At 36.6% G+C, this 20,627-nt stretch overlaps 1 protein-coding gene and 1 long non-coding RNA gene across 7 annotated transcripts in view; one reads left to right on the forward strand and one right to left on the reverse strand.

Annotated features, from left to right (window-relative positions):
- The first annotated feature begins 365 nt into the window (after positions 1-365).
- The window catches only part of LOC122291371, a 50,814-nt gene continuing 30,552 nt past the window's right edge, over positions 366-20,627 (forward strand). Inside the window, exons 1-5 of one of the 3 annotated variants that reach the window (XR_006236606.1) lie at positions 366-744; positions 1,278-1,345; positions 1,572-6,993; positions 7,741-7,944; positions 9,316-10,763. This is a non-coding gene — a long non-coding RNA (uncharacterized LOC122291371). Of the gene's footprint in view, positions 745-1,277; positions 1,346-1,571; positions 6,994-7,740; positions 10,764-20,627 lie in introns of those variants that run through there. The other 2 variants (XR_006236605.1, XR_006236604.1) reach the window with 2 other exon arrangements.
- LOC122291365 (putative disease resistance protein RGA3) lies at positions 6,838-16,996 on the reverse strand. 4 transcript variants are annotated; one of them, XM_043099063.1, is made up of 3 exons: positions 12,957-15,089; positions 12,810-12,890; positions 11,723-12,712 (listed from the first exon to the last, which is right to left on the reverse strand). In XM_043099063.1, the coding sequence occupies exon 1, from the start codon at positions 14,668-14,670 to the stop codon at positions 13,063-13,065; it is 1,608 nt and encodes a 535-aa protein (XP_042954997.1). In that variant the 5' UTR covers positions 14,671-15,089; the 3' UTR covers positions 11,723-12,712; positions 12,810-12,890; positions 12,957-13,062. The 4 variants fall into 4 exon arrangements, with proteins under 4 accessions (XP_042954999.1, XP_042954997.1, XP_042955000.1 ...); XM_043099065.1 differs by lacking the exons at positions 11,723-12,712; positions 12,810-12,890; positions 12,957-15,089 and adding exons at positions 6,838-6,972; positions 16,466-16,996; XM_043099066.1 differs by lacking the exons at positions 12,810-12,890; positions 12,957-15,089 and adding an exon at positions 16,466-16,991.

Consider the following 20,627-nt stretch of genomic DNA (forward strand, 5'->3'; position numbering starts at 1 on the left):
AGCAAAGTCGTATACTAATCTGCATATTAATATTGATTCCTTCATACTTAAAATTTAAATTAGTACTGTTTTTAATAAAATTTATTTTTTGACCAATCACAATAAATTGATGCACATATTAATGCACAATTGTGCTTACAACTAAATTTTTCTCTCGACTATATAAATATGTTTTGGAAAAATTTAGTTGTAACTATAACTGTGTACTAATATGTATACCAATTTAATATGATTGGTCAAAAAGTAAATTTTATTAAAAATAATGTTAATTTAAATTTAAAATATTGATATATAGATTAGTATACGACTTTACTTACACCTAACAAAACTTATATATTTTTGGCAGGAGGGACGATCCGTGAATCGTGAATTTTGGGGCGAGAAAATTTTCGCTAAAATTTATTTCAGCGATTGTTCGCATTTAAGGCGTCACCCGACGGCCGCTAAAACATTTGTAGTCGCCGCAAAATGTCACGATTTCAAAATTTATTTTTCCCCCATCCCGAAAGTTTGTGTTTTCTTCGTTCGGCGATGCTCTATCCCTTGCCTGCTTTAACCCAACTAATTACTTCATCTCCTCGTAACGTTCGTTATTTTAGGGCTTTGATATTCCTTCCATTCCTGACGTCTCCTCGATCTTTCACATGATCCAACCATGCGACTTAAACCGTGAGGACGAATACATCTTGTTCCAACAATATTGGCAGCTTGCAATTGACGAATATATACCACAGTCGCTTCAAGGTTTAATTTTTTAATTTTATATTTATGAGATGCTGCATTGGGAATACCGTAGTTCTTCATTGTTTTGTTTTTTACAATCTTGACCTCTATATTGGTCCTCTTCAATCTCTTGAATGGTTTACAGCCCTCAATAGCACTTTATTTAGTTGAAAGAATACAACCTAATACATGGCATCTCCTCGTCTTTGAATCACTATTATGTATCACGCACAATTTTTTTCTATGGTTCTTTCTAATGCCTGTTGATGTTGAACTATCAACAGGCATTAGTAAGAATTGATGTTGAACTAGCATTTCTGCTGCTTCTTTTTCACTTTTTGTTTTGTTTTGTTTTTTTTTTGTTTTTGGTTTTTTTTTTTAATTATTATTATTATTTTTTTAATGTCCCGCTGGCTTGGGCAATCATGGGAAAGAATGGTTTTAGGGAAGGCCGTCATGCAGATGATTAGTATTCTTTCATTTTGACGTTGACTTATTGGTGGCTGGTTCTTTATAAGATTTTCTTTCATATTACATTTGATTGTTATTTTCAGGTTTTGTAGTTTGAGAATATTTCTCACAGGTGACATGCTTGTGGAGCTTAGGAGATTGTGGGAAATAGGTAATTAATCATGAGGCAAATGGAAGAATAGTACTTCTAGTCTTAATTAAGTTCCTTTGTTTATTGTGGTGACTAATGTCAGTTTGTGAAGTTCCTTTTGGATTGGAAATAGCGTCTCAATATTTTTGGTTGACATTGTTTACTTTAAAAAATAATTTGATTCAAGTAATATTCTTAAGTTTTGATTGATGTGGATTTATTTTTGTGCATTCTTAACTGGTTGTAGGGGAGGAAAGTAGAAGACAATTTGGAGGTTTCCCCTAATCAGGAGGTCTTTGGTGAGGGGTGCCTTGGTGGAATTATGGTACCTAGCTCAGATCATAAACCCCTTTTTACCATAAAATAGATATGATGTAATATTGTTATGTCTGTCAGTATGTAAACTTCATTTATAAAGATCTATATGTAAACTACGTACTACTCATTTATATTGAGAGTCCTTCTACATCCACCAACTAAATCTACCAAGGTTGGATCCCGACTGACGTGGCATGCCATGGTTCTGAGAGATTTTCCAGAAATGCTTGTTTACCCTGCCCAGTGCACTACTTTCACCACCAACAAACTTCATTCCTTGGTTAACTTGTCTTACTAGAAGTCATGAATTGTTAGATTATGATGGAAGTATGTATCTCAAATTTCTTATCAGATCCGATTTCAATTTGACCTTTCCAAAGTAACACCTTTTCTCTTCTTTTTAGCACCCTCTGTGGATTTCTCTGACTTTGCCGACGGACTTGCTCTACATCACTCTTCATTCCTCTCTCTCTCTCCCCCCCGGGCGTATTTCTCTTACCCCTTCCTAGCAAGTATAAACCCTTAGAAATTTTATTTTAGGAATAATTCACCACACACATGTGGAACCTTTTAGAGATTGACTAATAACATCATCAATTATGTTCCTAAAATTGACAAATGACTGAACGTTCCTAAAATTAACATCATCATATTTTCCCCTAGACTAGGAATCTTGATGTTTCCATTTCTTTCTTGTGATGACGAGTGATGCTACAGATTTTCAAGATTGAAGAACTGCCTAACTTTCTTCTGTTCTGGTGCTTCGAATGCGGTTGTATAACTGGAATATGATGCTTTATTTATTTTGCCTATGTGGGGTACGGAGTTCTTGAATTGATTTAGATCTCCTCTTCCTTTCATGTAGATTCTGCACTGTCACCTACCACCAGCAAACTTGGTGGCTTGAAAACATATTTTCTGTTTTGATTGTGTGCAGCCTTATGTTTTGGCTTGATGTTAACTTGCATGAGTCATATTTTTAGCAGAGAACTTGAGATCAGGACTATGTATAACGTAGTGGAAATGTACAAATATAGGAAAATTCAAGAAGAGCTGTGTCTTCTCAAACAATGAATCATAAGTTTATTGATAAACTCTGTAATGCTTACAATAATTTAGATCATCCCCCATTACATTATTTGGTTCCTTAATAAAGGAAGCTTAGGCAACTTAGGAAATTAATTCAAAATGGAAAGTATACTACTGTAACGTTAACAAACTAAGGTAACTTTTATTGGAATGGACATAAAATCTGCAAGAGTTTTTTTAGGAAAGAATAAAATCGGCAATCATCCTTGATTTGTGCTTGAATCTTCTGATGGTCTCTCCATTCCTGGTGTCACATCTGCTGCATCAGATTCTACCCCACTTGGAAGGAAACTCAACCTCGAGCTAATTTCAGGGTATAATGCTTCATCTGGAGGATGGTACTCAAATATGTCCGCAACATTGAAAGTAGGGGAAACTAACATACCATCGGAAAGGTTAACCACATAGGCATTGTCATTGATTCTTTACACAACTTGACATGGTCCGAACTTCTTGTGCTTGAGCTTGTTGCATGTCCCTGCTGGAAAACGTTGCTTACGAAGGTGAACCATCACCAAGTCTCTCTCTTGAAAATTTTTACTCGCCTATGCTTATCAGCTATCTACTTGTATCGCGAGTTGGACTTCTCCAAATTGAGGCTGACATGGGAACGAACTTGCTGAATTTTTTCAGCCATATTTTCTACTGCCGTGCTGAGTCTTGGAAGCCTTGGAAGAGGAATCAAGTCTAGAGTGTGTTTTGGGGGTCGAGTGTACACAATTTCGAAAGGAGACTTCCAGTTGATCGATTGATCATATTGTTGAAAGCGAACTTTGCTTGAGGAAGACATACATCCCGTTGTTTCGGCTTGTCTCTTGAGATGCATCGAATCATATTGCCTAGTGTGCAGTTAGTCACTTCAGTTTGCCCATCTATTTGCGGATGGCAAGTCCTGCTGTAGTTAAGTCCGGTATCAAATTTCTTCCAAAGAGTGATCCAAAAGTGGCTAAGAAATTTGACGTCCCTATCAGAAGTGATTGATTTTGGGTTTCCATGAAGTCGCACGACTTCCTTGAAAAAGAGGTGAGCGATGTTGGAGACATTGGCTATCTTTCCGCATGGAATGAAGTGGGCCATCTTCAAGAATCGATCGACGACCACAAAGACGGAGTCCACTCCATGCTGTGTTCGTGGGAGGCCAAGCACAAAGTCCATACTCATATCTTCCCAAATGTTCTCAGGCACGGGTAGAGGTGTGTACAACCCGGTATTTTGCGAGTGACCCTTCCCCACTTGGCAAATTGGGCATTTCTGGAAAAACCTTCCCACGTCTCGTCTTAGCTGAGGCCAATAGTAACGTTTGGATACTTGGGCTATTGTCTTGTCAAGCCCCAGATGCCCTCCCAGGCCACCCCCATGCAATTCATGTATTAGGTGTTTGCGCAGTGACGTCCGTGGTATGCACAATTGGTTGCCGTGAAATAAGTACCCATCTTGGACATGAAAATCAGCCACGGGTTGCCTGAGTTCGCACTTCTTCCATGCCTCTGAGAAATCATCATCTTCCACGTAAAAGGTTTGAGAGTTTGGTGCATCACTCTCATAAAAGTGTTAGGTGCGTTTGACAAGCCGAATGGAATGACCAGCCACTCGTAGAGTCCTTCCTTTGTTTTAAAAGCTGTTTTCCATTCATCGCAGCCACTCCTCAAGTCAAGCTTGGAAAAAAATTTTGAGCCTGCAAACATATCTAGCATGTCATTCAGTCGTGGTATGGGAAATCTATATTTTACCGTAATTTTGTTGATGGCGCGACTGCCCATGCACATTCACCAACTTTCGTCCTTCTTGGGGGTGAGTAAGGCCGGAACAGCACAATGACTCATGCTTTCTCGAATCAGCCCCTTGCGGATGAGGTCTTCAACTTGGTCTTGTAAGACATTGTGCTTATTGGGGCTCATTCAGTAGTGCAGTAAATTGGGGAGACTAGCACCCGGCACCAAGTCAATGCAATGTTGTATGTCACACATGGGAGGGAGTCCAGCTGGTAGCTCTTGTGGGGTGATGTCCAATAATTCTTTAAGTAAGAACTGCATGGTTGGTGGCAAATCGGTTATGGCCTCCTCTGTCCTTCCTTTCACGACTAGTCTCACAATCTTGCCACATTCCTTTGCATCATTTAGGAATTGGTCTTCGCTCACAGTAAGAAAGCTAGCTTTCTTCGCAAGTGATGTTGTGTCAGGCAGTCGCTCTCCTGCAGGTAGCAGTGTCACTTTCTGTTCATGCCACCAAAACATATACGTGTTATCGCGCCCCCTGTATGTGGCGTCCACATCGTATTGCCAAGGTCTCCCGAGTAACATGTGACAAGCATCCATATACACCACATTGCAATCTGCCACATCATTGTAAAATTTACCAATTGAAAAAGGAATTTTATAGGTGGTAGTTACCTTCATCTCAACCCCCTTCTTGATCCAAATGATCTTGTAAGGTTTGGGATGCTTCTTTGTGTCTAGTTGTAACGTTGAAACTAGCGCCCTTGACGCTATGTTTTCACAACTCTCGCTATCGATGATCAAGTTGCAAACTTTGTGATTAATGGTGCAACTAGTTTTGAAGATAACATGCCTTTGAGTGTGGTCTTCTTGCTTTGGTGCTAATAGGAGTTGTTGAATGACACAATTCACCAAGTCTCCTTCATCACCTTTGACAAGCTCACCTTCTTCCTCTGATCCCTCGTCATCTTCCCTAGCCGAGTCTTCACCATCTGCTATGTTGACTGACCTTCTTGCAGGGCACTTGTTGGAGTGATGTCCTGGTTGGTTGCAACGGAAACATTTACCAGTGATCGGCCTGCTGTAAGGATTGTTGCCAGTGCTCCCTCTACTCGCTGCCGGGGTGGTGTTGGACTTAGGGGCTTGATAGTTATTCTGTGTCGTTGGGTCCTGACTAGAGGAAGGAACATGTGGTGGATTCGGCTGAACAGGTGGTTCAATTCCTTTGTTTGCTGGTGAGAAACTTGGTGTCCTAGTGGGGGGTTGGGAGAGTTGTGATTCAATCTTCATTGCCAAATTGACTGCTTCTGAGAGAGTCCAAATGGTGTGCAGTGTCACTTTGTCTTGTATGGCAACGCGTATCCCTAAAATATACCTGGCCACCTGTTGTCCTTCTGTTTCTGATAGGTTGTTCTGGAGTTTAGGCGATAGAACTACTCAGTGTATTCATTAATGGACCTTGTGCTTTGTCTGCAGCTTTGATATTTTTGGTACAGGAGCTGCTCATAATCTGGTGGGAGAAATCGAGTCCTCATCGGCCTTTTCATCTTGTGCCACACAAGGACGGGTTGCTTGCCTTGTCGTCTCCAGTTATTTTGAGTCTGTTCCCACCAAGCTGATGCACCACAATGTAGTTTATAGGCCACCAATTTCACTTGTTGATTCTCGGGTATTTGCATATAGTCAAAAAAGTTATCCACTTCCAGGAGCCAATCAAGGAAGCTTTCAACGTGGAGATGTCCATTGAAACATGGTAGATCAATTTTTATTTTGAAGTTGGAATTACCGTTGCGACCCCTTTGATTTTCTCCTACCGCTGCGTCCTCAAGTTCATCCTCACTGGAGGAATCGTCTCCAGTGTTGCCTATTGGTGGCTGTCTGAGTCCCCTCCCTCTAGGGTCAGCATGATCCCGTTGCCTTTCATTATGGTCTCTATTGCCTTCCACATGGAGGTTGGTAATAGACCTTTGGATCTCCTGCAAGACGCGCTCGATCCTTTTGAACCGCTGCTGGTTTTGTTGGTTTTGCATTTGGATGGATTCCCAAAGGGCATCATCTCGAGGTTGGTTGTTATCGTTTCTTGCCATTGAACCAGGCGAAACCTTGCTCCGATGCCAATTAACGTAGTAGAAACGTACAAATATAGGAAAATTCAAGAAGAGCTGTGTCTTCTCAAACAATGAATCATAAGTTTATTGATAAACTCTGTAATGCTTACAATAATTCAGATCATCCCCCATTACATTATTCGGTTCCTTAATAAAGGAAGCTTAGGCAAGTTAGGAAATTAATTCAAAATGGAAATTAGACTACTGTAACGTTAACAACTAAGGTAACTTTTATTGGAATGGACATAAAATCTGCAAGAGTTTTTTTAAGAAAGAATAAAATCGGCAATCATCCTTGATTTGTGCTTGAATCTTCTGATGGTCCCTACATTCCTGGTGTCACGTCTGCTGCATCAGTGTAATTCTGCTCAACTTGCATCTGGTTTGAAGGCTTGCAGGTGCTATTGTCTGATGCATCCTTAATACGAGAAACATCAATGTGAGTCCTTAGAAATTTATATCTTTTTGTGTTAGTTAAATATCACATCTCAAAAGATTCAGCTATTTATCTTTGGTAGAAAACAATAATGTCTTTTTGTGTTAAGACTTATAATTAGTCTTGGGTAGTAGATGCTGAATAAGAAAACACTCCTGAGCTTACCAAACAAAATGTTCTGCTTTTCTCTGTTATGATAAGTTTGGATGAGATGTCTGATCTTGGCACTTGATAATTGAGATTCTGACATGCTATATACGGATGATACTTGTATATATATATATATATATCTATATCTATGGTAGCTTTGTATGTGATGCTACGCTGCCTTTCTCTTGCTTTTCACTGATATCTATTTAGTGACCTTGTATGTATGTGATGCTACACTGCCTCTCTCTCTCTCTCTCTCTCTCTCTCTCTCTCTGTATTTCCATATTGGGTTTGGAAACAGGAGTCGGTCATGCGCATCTTAAAGTACTAAAACAAGTATAAAATCTTGGTCGTTTAATTTTAGGCTCTGTTTTTATTATGGAGCTGATATAGTTTGCTATATGCATGGATAAAATATCTTTTCCCATCTTATTACTCAGAGTGTCTTGTGGGATTCAGAAAATTCCTTGCTGCACCCTAGAGAGGTTTAGATATTCTAATATAATATTTTGCCCTAGTACTATATGTTTGATGTGATCTAAAACAATTTCTTTTGCCAAAGAAAAAAGAAAATGACGTCACTTTGATCGGATTGTGCAGTTGTGTCAAGAACTGCTGCTGCAAGATATGTAGAGGAAAGATTGAGATCAAGAGGGTCGAGAACACTACCAATCGTCAAGTCACCTTCTGCAAGCAGGGTAATGAACTCTTGAAGAAAGGTTATGAATTATCAGTCTTATGTGATGCAGAAGTAGCATTCCTCGTCTTTTCTAGTCGTGGACGCCTCTAGGAGTACTCAAACAAGTAAATTAATTTCCTCTTGATTGCTCAACATATTAATGATGATCTGCTCCTTAAATTGATTATCTGCAATCTATATATAAGATATCTTGTTCAGCTTCTTTACTTAGCTAAGACATTAGTGGTGTGCAATCTATCATTGTTACTTGAGAAGATTATGGTGGATCTATATTTCTTGTTAGGTTTATTCATATTGTCCATATATATATAAAGATTTTAATAGTGCTAGATTTAGTTATTTCAATGATTATTATATATCCTATAAAGGGAAGACAACAAACCCTTGGTACTGCATGTGTGTCGTTATTTCAAGTATTATATTTTTTATGTATTCTACTTTAGTGCAATTTTGTTTTTTATATTTTGTGAAAAATCTTTTCCGGCCAGTGAACTTTGTTGGAAAAATTTTATCACCAGAAAATTGTTTTTGAAAATAGTCTTTCCGGTGATTTACTGCCGCTGGAAATAACTCCATTGGACCTGTTAGATTATTTCCAGCGAGTCATTAACACCGATAAAAGTATTTCTGGTAACAAAAATTGCCAGAAAAGATTGCTGGCGAGATTTAACCATGGTTTAAACCATATTTAGTGGTGCTTTTTTAAAACCATCTGTGCGTGGTAAAAAAACTTTTTTGGCAAGCTCACAAAGGTTAGCCGGAAAATTCTTTTTTGCACTAGACAATTGCGGCAATAGTCCAGGGAGCAAATTTTTGCCTAAAATAAGTTATCTTAACGATTTATAGGTGTTTTGCGGCTACTTTTGATGGTCGGAAAAAACCAAATTTCTTGTAATGAAAACTTGGGGACGAGAACAATTGGTAGCACAGATTGGCAAATATGAAGAAATATTTTTTCAAGCCAAAAGAACCACAAACCTGAAGATTTAATCATTGGATACTTGTGTATAATGGAATGGGTCTAGTGTCTATAATGTTAACACCAGGTAACTTACCCAAAAAGCCATTCAGTGCATGGTTAACATGTATAGAAAACTAAGGAACCATGGGATTTTTCTATAATCTTGTATTTAAAATCTCTAGTGGTGCTTAATATTCATTTAAGTATACTCATCAACTTTGAAGAGAATACTGCATTTTTTGGTTTTTCCCGATTTTCTTTACTTTTTGGTTTGCCAGATTTTACAATCATTGCAAGTAAGCTTTTCTAAATATGATCATTTTTTCATTAATTATCGCTAAGGTGATATGCATAATGCTTGTCTAATCCAGTGTTAAGAGTATGTTTATTCTTGGAAATGAAGTCTAAAACCCTGGAATCTGCATCAATTGAATTCCATGCTAGACAATGATATCTATTTCAGATTCTTTTGCGTTCAGACTGTACTTAGCAATTATTATCAACTGATTTTCAGGCAGCATCTATGTTCAAAGGACCAGTTCCTCCCATCGTCCCATTTTCTTTAGGGTCTCTTGGCTTTATGACCCCTTTCCGTATCTTCCTCCTTGTTTAAAGGCATTTGTTTCTCTAACAATTTGATAAACCAATGACGCCACTTTATACAATGGCCTCAGCCACCCACACCTTTTTATGACATCTTTCACATAATTGTTGGCTTTCTCCTATCTGACTGGAAGTTGGTCCTTCATATTCTTCAGACTGAAATTAACAGAGAATGCCTTGACTCTGTTTCTGAGGGTTCAATTAGCTAGTATCACATTACAACACCGTTTGCAGTGTCATGTTATTAGGGATGCGGCTAAAAATGAGTATGATACTGAAGAACCAATACTTGTTTTGAATGAGGTTACAATTGATCGTGGAATATCATCATACCTTACAAAATTGGAATGCTATTGTGACGACAGCTATGTTTTTGCCTCCATATCTTACAATAAGAACAGTGTTATATAATTTAGGCACGTAATCTTACAAGGAAATTTATTTCTTTGGGTTGTATAGGGTAATTCATGCTTAATATCCAGAAAGATATTCGAGTTAGAATATCTTATATTGAAGGCTACAATGAATTTTCCTTGTGTGATCTTGCAAGTGGAAAGCCTATACCAATTGAAAAAGCCGCTTGCCTATTATAGATGATTACTGCAACTTGTGTAGCTTTGTTTTAGCTGTACCTTCTGATAAACAATACCATTTGCATAACTTTCACACAGGAAATATTTTTGTTTTCCTCTTATAAAGGGAAGCAACATATGCACACCATATAGATACAATCAATCAAAATAATTATGGTGTTTGAGATGCTTGTAACATACAGATGGCAGCTGTTTAATTTGCATTGAAAGCATGTTAATTGTGTGATAGTATGTGTACTTGCTCTGGGAAAATGTTTTACAATCCTGGCACAAATGCTCTAAATGTGATTTTTCATCAAGAAAATGATTGTACTACCAGTATGTGTAATTGCGCCTTGGCCTGTGCCCACAGCTTGTCTGGTTGATTCCACAAGTGACTTCTTACGCAGCATCCATGAGGACCTCCACTGGAATCTAAGAAAGATCCAGTCTTTTGATGGTCCTCGAGATTCATAATTTCCTTTCTCTCCATTAGTTTATTACAGATGAAAGAAAGAAATTGTAGATGTTATGTACTTATTTTCTGAGAGACGCACTGCATAGTGTCATCGTAGAAGGGGCCTTGGGGGATGTAACTTAATTTTTTTTTGCTCCTTTTCTTATTGTTCTATCCCCCATATGAACAGCTGAATGTCAGCAGATAATGATGAAAAGTAGAAGATAGAAAGTGTTTGTTATAGGATCAACGTTTTAATTGTCAAAGACAAACTTGTAGGGTTTCACTTGTTTACTATATGAATATATCTGGGCATATAAAATTGTTGAATGTTTGCACTAGTTAGCTCTTTAACATGCCTGGCCTATTGGCCTATTATTTCTCTGCCTCCTCACTTCCTTTGCGTGATTTTTATACAATAATTTTTTGCTTAGTAATTTGTAAATTGCGTGAATTAAATTGTTATATCGGAAAATAACCAATAATTCTTCAAATAATACAATCAACTTCGCTTTATTTCCAAGAATTATAAAGCTTTTGTTTTGTTTTAAGTTGTTATAATTTTAGCTGGAGGTTCAGCAGTCCAACACAAGTGAACCTTTTGTTTTGTTTCTCTCCAATTGAAATAAACTTTTCCAAGCAGGTTTTGGATGTGTGATTTTGTACGTTTCACAAATAGGTTGTGTTAATGTAACTGCTGGCCAAGGTAAGCTAACGTGTATGTATGGCATGAAAATTGCAAGGACTTGTCCAGTTCTCCTTAAGATCATTCATGCCCTGAAGCACTTGATACTACAATTCTCACGAAATCCATTACATAACCTGAGATTAAGGTTCAAAAGTGAGCAAAATCGCATTTATTGGCAAACTTGAAGCCGAATCCTTTTAAAAGTACTTGGAGCTTTCAAAACCGTATCTGAAGCTTCAACTGAAATGCTTCTCTCATTCATTTGATTTTACCTTGGTTCACCAATTCATTTTTTGTACTTCACTTCAATAATTTGGGAAATCTTTCCTTCTACTTTAATCACTTAAGGTCTCGTGGATTTTGAGAAGTAATTTTTGTGAAATACATAATGATTGTTAAAAAAATACTGTTTGGTTCAATGATAATTACAATTCCATTTTTTTGTATTTTTTTTTTCTTTAGATTTTTTCCTTCTTTCCATTTCTTTCTTTTTTGAGCTCCTTAACAATTGATTGTATTATTAATAATATAACAATTGTTCTCTTAAAAAGTTCAAAATGAACGTACGTTGAGGATAGGACACGAGGAGAAAAGAAAGATATCCAAGATTAGTATTTCTTATTCTAATCATAATGCTCTTGTCCTCGAACAGACGGGTAGAAAATTACACGTTCTAATCATATATACATTGTAATCATAAGGAGATATTCATATGCAGCAAATGGTAGTGGGCTTAGCGAATGGATGTTTATATTTAAAGATTTCCACACGAAACAACATAAAAACTCTGAATTGAGAAGATCAGCAAAATTTGCAGATGTCAAGGAATATCTTTCAATAAATTTGCTCAGTCTAGGATTGGAATTATAAAATATCTCCGTCAAGTTTTAATGGCTCCTCCTCCATCAACCTCATGATTATATCTTGGACTACATCTCTCAAAGCGACAATCCTTCTTCAAATGATGCATTTCGACTACAATTCCAAGGAGATTAGCTGATATCTTGATGAGTTTTTAGAATTTTGTTTCTTCCATGTCTTCAGAAAAGCAAACCAAGTTAGCTGATGGCCTTACAAGTCTTCTGATAAAATTTGCAAAATTCAAGTACCGATGACTTTGATGTGGCCAAAACCTGCATAGGCAACTGTCGAGATGTGTCTCCATATGAAGAAAACCAGAATATTTCGTCGCCCAATATTAGTCGAAAACCCATTACCTTGGTGGGTGTTAGTATGTCGAGCAACAAAAGATCAAGTCCAGCCATGAATTACTACCGTAACAAAATTAAGGAGTTCAAAGCGCGGAATTGGCAGCATCATCCATCATGTAGCTATGATCAACTTCATATATACATGTGCTCCAACATGCAAACCAAATCATCCCTGTAAGTTTAGACATATGAGATGGTCTTGAGAAAAATCAAATTGCCATCACTCTCCGCGCTAAGAAACATGCAGGCCCTGTTGAAATTGTTGTCTTGAAATTACACAGCCTCAATATTGTGGCCCCCGAATTCCAGTCCTAGATCTCCTCCGCAACCCCCTCCTATATTTCTTCCCTTTGCTCTTCTTCCGCCTCATTACTATTCTCCTGGATGTGAAGAATCATGCATATGGTGATATTTCTTATTTGAATAGGGACAATAAAACAATAAAGAAAGTGAGTTAATCATAACTAAGTAATTTACTTGTAGAAGTCGCAGTGCATTAGATTTTTTAACAAACTCTCAATCCTTCTCCCCTGTTTCTTCTTTACTCGGAAGTCGTTTCTGCAAATAGAATTTTATAAGTTGAAGGTGGATGCTGGGATAAAGATAAAATTGGTAGAAAAATACCTAGATCAAAGTGCCGCACTGGGATGTGAGCAATCTTGGGCCAATCCTGCCCTCTTTCTTGTTCGCATCTTCGTAATAAGATGGGGCAATAAAAAATTGTCAACATTTACAAAGAGTTTAGCCTACTCATTGCTTCAGGCCGTGATGTTAACCCAGAGCATTTATAAATTGTGAACTCCTCAAGTGAAGCCCAATTGCAGATCCACTCTGGTATAACCACCAAGCTCGAACAATCTGAGATTTGGAGCTTTCGTAGAGTTGTAACATGTTGAAGCCCCAATGGGAGAGACACCAATTTCGGCATTCTCGTAAACTCCAAAGAGATGAGGCTTTTAAGCCCTTTCCATTGCATCCCGTGCTCATCGTTGCCTAGATCAAGCACAGGACAATCAGAAAGCTCCAGTTTCTGAAGTGCAGTGAGATATTGTACACCTTGGGAGAGAGACTTTAATCTTTGGCAGTCAGCTATCGTCAATTGCTGGAGAGATATGAGGTTTTGCACTGGTAGTGTTTCTAGATCCTCAATTTGATATAAGTATATACGCTTCAATTTGGAGAGAGGAGGAGATGAAAAGGCAATGGGTGTAGAGGAAGCGGAGGAGGAGGAGGCATTCGTTATTGTTTGTTGCACTGGCTTCCAGCTGGCACTTAATTTCAAATCAACAAGATTTGTGAGTGACAAAAGCCACATCGGAACCCTCACACCTCCATACACATTTATCTCCAGCTTTTTTAGATTTGGGTGAGGTTCCAAGCCTTCCAATGCCATTTCATCAAATGCGTAAATATTTTCTGTACTACACCATAAATACAAAACCTGAAGATGTTCTTTCGCCTTTAGGTTACCCTTATAATCCAATGCGAAGTCATCCCCATCATGTCTCAAATCCCAAATCTCTAATTCTCCTCCTAAGCTATTTAGTCTATTTAGCTCGCTTAACCGGCCACCATCCTCTGGGCCTGAATTAGAGCAGACAACAAACTTAGATAATGTCTGGAGATTTGTCAATTGCCCCAATCCATGTGGCATATAAGTCAAACTATAACATCCATCATTGTAAAGATGCCTGAGATTGACTAATTTCGTAATTCCTCTAGGCAATTCTTTAAGTCTTGTGCAACCAGAGAGTCTTAGTGTATACAAATTTTGCAACCTACTTATGGAATCGAGCAGCTTCTCAATTTTACCATTCCCTGAAAGATCAAGATCTCTTAAATGCTTCAACATACACATGGAACTCGGTACTAAATCAAGCTGTCTTCCATGTAAACCCAGCACTCGCAAGAACTTCAAACTTGAAAAGATTGCTTCACATGAAGTACTTGAGTACTCGTGCAAATTATTGAATTCACCAAGGCAAAGAAGTGTTCGTATCTTACTGGCACTAGACGAGGAAGTTGGAATTACTGAGGAAAAATCTATATTGCCGACGACTGATACGTGCCGAGTTTTCTGATCACCAATGATTTTTTCCTCAGATTCTAATCTGGTGATCAACGATCCTGCCTCTGACATTGCAAGATCATGCATGAGGTCGTGCATTTTAATCGTAAACACGTTTCCCCAATCATCCATTTCAGCTTCTTGAAAGAACGATCTCCAAAGTAAATCCATGAAATAATCATGACCAACATCTTCAAGACATTCATTTTGATTGGATGGTTTGATAAACCCCTGTGCTATCCAGAGATTTATCAATTTTGATTTTTCCATCACATAATCCTTCGGAAATATACTACAATAAGCAAAACATTGTTTCAGCTCCGTGGTCTGCTTCGTATGGACAAAATTGGTCTTCCCTACTTGCGCTTATCGTAGTCCTGGTACGTTTCTCTTTTGGTTTCTTTGAACTTTGTATGTTGTTTGTTCGTTTTGCAGGTGCTTTGGTTTTGATCCTGGCTGTTTTGGTCTCTGGTTTTTACGTTTAGTGGGTTGGTTGTTTTAGGCATGTTAGAGTTGGTCTCGTTTTTGGTTGTTTTGTTCTTTTGTTTTGGTTTATTTGGACACTTGGTTTTGGGTCTTTGTTCTTAGCGTTTATCTTGTAAGCCCCCAAGTGTTATGATGTTACCACGGTATTCCTCCGCCATAAGTGAGGGCTAATTAATAAACTTGGGACGGGGCCGCTATGTGGGTGGCTACCGGCTCTTTAAAAAAAAAAAAAAAAAAAAAAAAAAAAAAAAAAAAAAAAAAAAAAAAGTTGGTAAGATGTCATTTGCTTTTATTTTTGGCTGTTTATTGTTTTCAAAAGAAAACCACCCGGCTTCAATTTCCAAGGACAGTAACCTTCCAATTGTTTTGATGACAAGAGGGACACCTAAACACTTTTCTACAATCTCCTTTCCAACTTCCACTTTTCTAGAATTAACAGGCTCTTGTCCATTCTCAAATGCCACTTGCTTGAATAAACACCATGACTCCCGTTCGTCTAAACACTGTAAGGAATATTCTGCAATTGTTTGGGTAATTTGTGTTGGGAATTTGGACCTCCAAATTCACCCCTAGGATCTACCCTTTGCAGGAATAACAAGAAAAATAGAGAAATAATAACAACATAAGAAATTTACGTGGAAACTCCAAAACAGGAGAAAAACCACCAGACCCAGAGAAGAAAATTCACTATGTGAAAAATTATTACAATCACACAATTTTTCTCCTCACCACACCTACAAAGCTACCCCACTAGTAAAACTTTAACTTTACACCTCTTTCCCTTTTACAAAAGGTTAATAGAGGAATTTAACTAAAGTCAAAAGTTACTAGATAAGCTTTCAACTGGTGCACTTAAACTAAGAGGCTAAGCCTCTTATTTATAACCTCAAAAAACTGCTTCTTTCTTATTTCCCACCGGTGTGGGATTACAAAAGTCACAAAAGTCAACAATTTGTGCAACTTTTTTACTTCGTGTAGTTATTAATATTCTACTGCCACTTGCACCAACCTCCAACAGTACTTTCAAATCATCCCATTTTTTAACATCCTCATTCCAAACATCATCCAACACAAGTAAGTATTTCTTTCCACCAATTTTTTCTCGAAGATTATGCACCAATGTATCCATTCCCGCAATCTCTGACTTCTTTTTTGTTACCGATTCTAAGATTTTTCCAACAACTTTTTCCACTTCAAAACTCTCAGAGACACAAGCCCACATTTTTAGTTGAAAATGTTTATCTATTTCCTCATCATTAAAGATGAATTGAGCTAGTGTGGTCTTTCCTAAGCCTCCTATGCCAGTAATCGGAAGGATTCCGACGTTCTCGGAATCAGAAAGAAGTCTTTTTATGATCTCCTTCTTGTCATCTTCTCTACCAGTAACTTTTGCCGCAAGTACATAGGAATGAGTATCATCCCTCTTCCTAGCCCTGACTCCTATCTCCACAGGGCGTTCCTCCAAGTGGAATGTCCTATCATTTGCGATGGCATCTAACTTCTGTCTAATCGCCTTAATCTTATGACGCATTTTCAGATTATAGACAGGCTGGTTTGATTTGGAGAAGAAGATTCGTACCTTTTTTGCCATCTTATCCTGAGTCATCATCTCTCGCAACAGAGAGTCAGTAGAGAAACCATCCAGCAAGTCGTCTGCATCATAAACGACATACTTAAGCTTTTCAAGCCAATCTTTAACTTCACGGTTCACTGCCCATTGCTCCTCAGCATCAAGAAGCACGGCTTGGATTGTCGAAACGGTGTTCTTGAGCTTGTCAAGCTCATCTGTGACACCCCAAAGCAGTCCGATCTCTTTGAGAGCCTGGGATCCCAAGCTCTCAATTATTTTTGCAGCAACGTTGAAGAGAATGGCTTCTGCCATTTGTCGACGGTTGGTTAAGGAATGGTAAAAAGGGCTCTGGAGGAATCACTACGGGGATAGAAGGAAGATGTGTTTGCTTTGAATACGTACAGATCAGGACAAGGCGGGACCAACATTTTATAAGGCCTTGCTTGGCATGGACCTGCAAGGAAAGTGACAACCGGAGAGAGTGAGAGATATTAAATAGGAGAAATTAATCGTACAAGTTTATTGTTTCATCTGCTAAACTACTGCTGAAGGAAGCGTTAAAGAAATTAGTTTAATACAAAGTATGATAGAGAGGGTGTTGGCAGAGCCCCAACCAGCAATTTCTTTGAACCTCTTGATGCTCTGCATGTTGTAAGCTTTCTTCATGCGTTAAAGAAATTAATGATGGAGAGGGTGTTGACTGAGACCAATTCAACCAGCAATTTCTTTGAAGTGTAGCTAACCGTTGAAACTATCACTTGCCATTTACTTTTCAACCTACCTAACCACTAGACAATTGCACCCATACGTCTTTGCAGAATACTAATTAGACTGATGTGCGACTTTAATCTACTTTAGTTTTTCATCAAACAAATCGATGGATATACTCCTTCAAATTTTCATAAGCATTCAAACTTTTTCTCTTTTATTTATGTTTTGATGGTAGTATCACTTATGCAAAGCCATCCATTTTCTAACTCAGTAACCAATCAAACTATACTAATATGTAAATATGAACAGTTGTAGAATTAGGAGTGTGCAACAGGATCCAGATCTGGATATCCAACTGTAACAAAATCAGGATCAAGATTCTAAAACCCAGGCGGTTATCCACTCGGATTAATCCAGAAATAATCTAAGAGGATAACCGGATTTGTTTTTCCTTTTTTAGTTATAAATCCAGATATCTGGATTGTAACCAGATTTAATCTGAATTTATTAATACTTTTTTAAAAAGAAAAACTGTTTAAACTTTAAAAATTATTTTTATAGCATTTTTTAAAATAATTTTAAAAAAATTATGATATCTTGTTTAAATTACCCATATTTTTAAAAAAATAATTTTAATACTTTTTAAAATTTTTTTTTTTAAAATAGAATAAATAACAGTGCAAAATAAATAATATTGTTGTTACATCACAATGTAAAATAAATTATTGTTGATCATCAATTTTACCTACTTCTTTCTTCTGGAAGCCGTTAACGCCATGGCGTAGAGGTAATGTTTATTGTCGGTACTCTTATGCTAAGAAAAGCTAAATTAATTGGTGGTTTTCTTGAATTCAACTTGTTTTCACTTTTTTTTTTTGGGCGAATGAAAGATATGTTCCTTCAGGATTTGTTACTTTTTCTCTTCTGGATATTACTCTACACATTTGATTTTCATTGTCTGGATTGGATTAACCGGATCGGAAGCAGAAGCTTTGTTCCTCTCGTTTTGGAAGTAAGGATTTTAAAAAATTTAAAATTAAAAAAAAAAATAATCTGGTTAATTAGGGATACCAGGGTCGCAAAATTGAATCTGTAACCGGATCTAGATCCGTAACCATAATTAAATCCGTAATAATTAGATTCACGAATTTCTTGAATCTTAGATGATTTGAAATCTTTCTTCTCCCATTTTCATTTCTTCCTTCCTATCTTGCATGCTTTTACATCATGTGATCGAATAACGCTAGCTATTAATTACACCAACCAATTTCATAGAATCATTTCATTAAAAATACTACTTTTATTGGAACTTTAGATTTTATATAAGCAGAAATATTCTATCCAAACAATTGCTAAAAGAGTTGTAACTAGAAATGTTGTTAATATATCATTATTAATACCCTTTATTATCTCCGAAAAGCATGCCTCGGGGAGTTGGATTTTCTTTTACCTATTTTGGTAATTAGAAATTTTGAAGATGCATGCTTTCCTTATTGCTCCCATGCATTCTGGGATTCATACATATATACAGCATGCAATTTCTTTGAAGTATCCTTCACCATATATGCATGCCTATATGTAATTGTAAGCTTTCTAAATTGTTTTTATATTAATGTTCACTTTCTTAATTTATTATTAATATTTGACATATCATCATCATATAGGTTCATGTACTGTAACCTAACACGCGTGTTATGCGATTGAATAAATTAAGGAATCCATTAAATAAATTAGTTTAAACCTAATGTTTTGTTTTATTTGTTAATCTGAACAGCTGAAACTTTGACTAGTCGACATGCAATATAATATGGTCCATTAATGTACGTACCTAACCGCTAGACAATTTCAATGCGACTGTCATATATATATATATATATATATTAGTGATTTAATACTGAATTAGGCCGTGTACCATCTCGATCTATACAAAGCATAATAATTATTAATTATTAGTCTTAGATTCGTTTTCCGCTTTGTAATTTGGCATCCTTGAGATTCCTAATAATCTGAATATTGTTGCCCATGTGCGACTATATATAATTTAAGGGACGTTTGGACAGAGTACTTGAGATATCAAATTTTTAAAATTATCAAAATTCTTCATAATTTTGTTATCAATTTTAAATATTCAAAATTTTCATCAAATCATTATAATTTAAATACAAAAACTAATACAATTTTTACTAACTTTAAAGCAAACACAAGAATCAATACAAAGTTTTCAAATTTCAAAACAAAATAATATTAAAAAATTATATTCAAATAATTTTTTATTTAATTTTTTTCGATCTTTTCTCAAAATCCAATAAAACATCTAACTGGCCTCAAAGTACTATTTTATTACTATTTATAAAATTTTGGGATATTCCAAGTATCTAAATCAACCCTTAAGTCTACTGTTTCATCTACCAAATAGATGGATACACTCCTTCAATTTGCATAAAAGTTCAAACTTTTTCTCATTCTTTATTTTTTGATGGTCTTATCACTTATATTGCAAAGCCATTCATCTTCTAACTTCATCGAAAGTTAAATAATCATCCACATGGAGGGTTTTTTTTTTTTAAAAAGAAAAGAAAAAAGATAGCCAAATAGAGACTTCCTCCAATTTGCATAAGAATGTGAAAGAAATGGCTTTTGCTTAGTACGCTCAGGGTGGAATTCCGTAATTCTCAAACAAAAAATATATTTATTACTTAGCCATATCATTTTTTTTTTGCAAACTTGGTTGTTTGACTATTTTTTAAATGGTGATGCTACATTGCCTCCCAAATTGCCCCTATTGTATTTAGGTTTTCTTTCTTTTTTGTAAATATTAAAAATATATATATATATATATATATTTTTTTTTTTTAAAAAAGAGGCATACATAAATTCACTAGTGGTAATTTTTTTAACATTTAAAAAAAAAAGTAGAATAAAAATCTAAAATGCACCAGGGGCAACTTGGAAGGCAACTTAGCATTTTCTTTCTTTAAAACATGATAGTGGATGAATGGAGTAGATCAGACGAAAGTTATAATATTGGTCTTAATCAACAGTGGATGAATGGAGTACTAGAAGATATCGAAATCTCCTTACTACTAGAATATTGGGTTTTTGCGACTAATTCATTTCAATCCCTACGGAAATTGTGAATATTTTGCGACAATATATTTATTTTTTGTGACTATTACTTTCGATGCAATAAGATTATAGGGTTTTTGCAATCAGATCATTTCTCGCGGTCCATATAGATATTGATGATAATACATGATTTTTTTGCGTCCAACTTAAAGTCGTCGCAACTTTCCATAGCAAAAGTAAGATCCAGGAAAACGAACAGTTTGACTTATTCTTTTGTGGCCACATTTAGTCCTTTTGTTTCATTGTTTACTCGCCGCAAAGAGTGAGCAGCTTTGGCAGTGAAACACATTTTTCCCCTCGTTGTCCAGAAAAGCACCATCGTTGGAACTTCATC

Source organism: Carya illinoinensis, chromosome 13 (assembly GCF_018687715.1).
Source record: "Carya illinoinensis cultivar Pawnee chromosome 13, C.illinoinensisPawnee_v1, whole genome shotgun sequence".
Classification (NCBI taxonomy): domain Eukaryota; kingdom Viridiplantae; phylum Streptophyta; class Magnoliopsida; order Fagales; family Juglandaceae; genus Carya; species Carya illinoinensis.

Coding starts and splice junctions, on each gene's coding strand:
- LOC122291365 (XM_043099063.1), bottom strand. CDS start 14,670: ATGGAAAAATCAAAATTGATAAATCTCTGGATAGCACAGGGGTTTATC.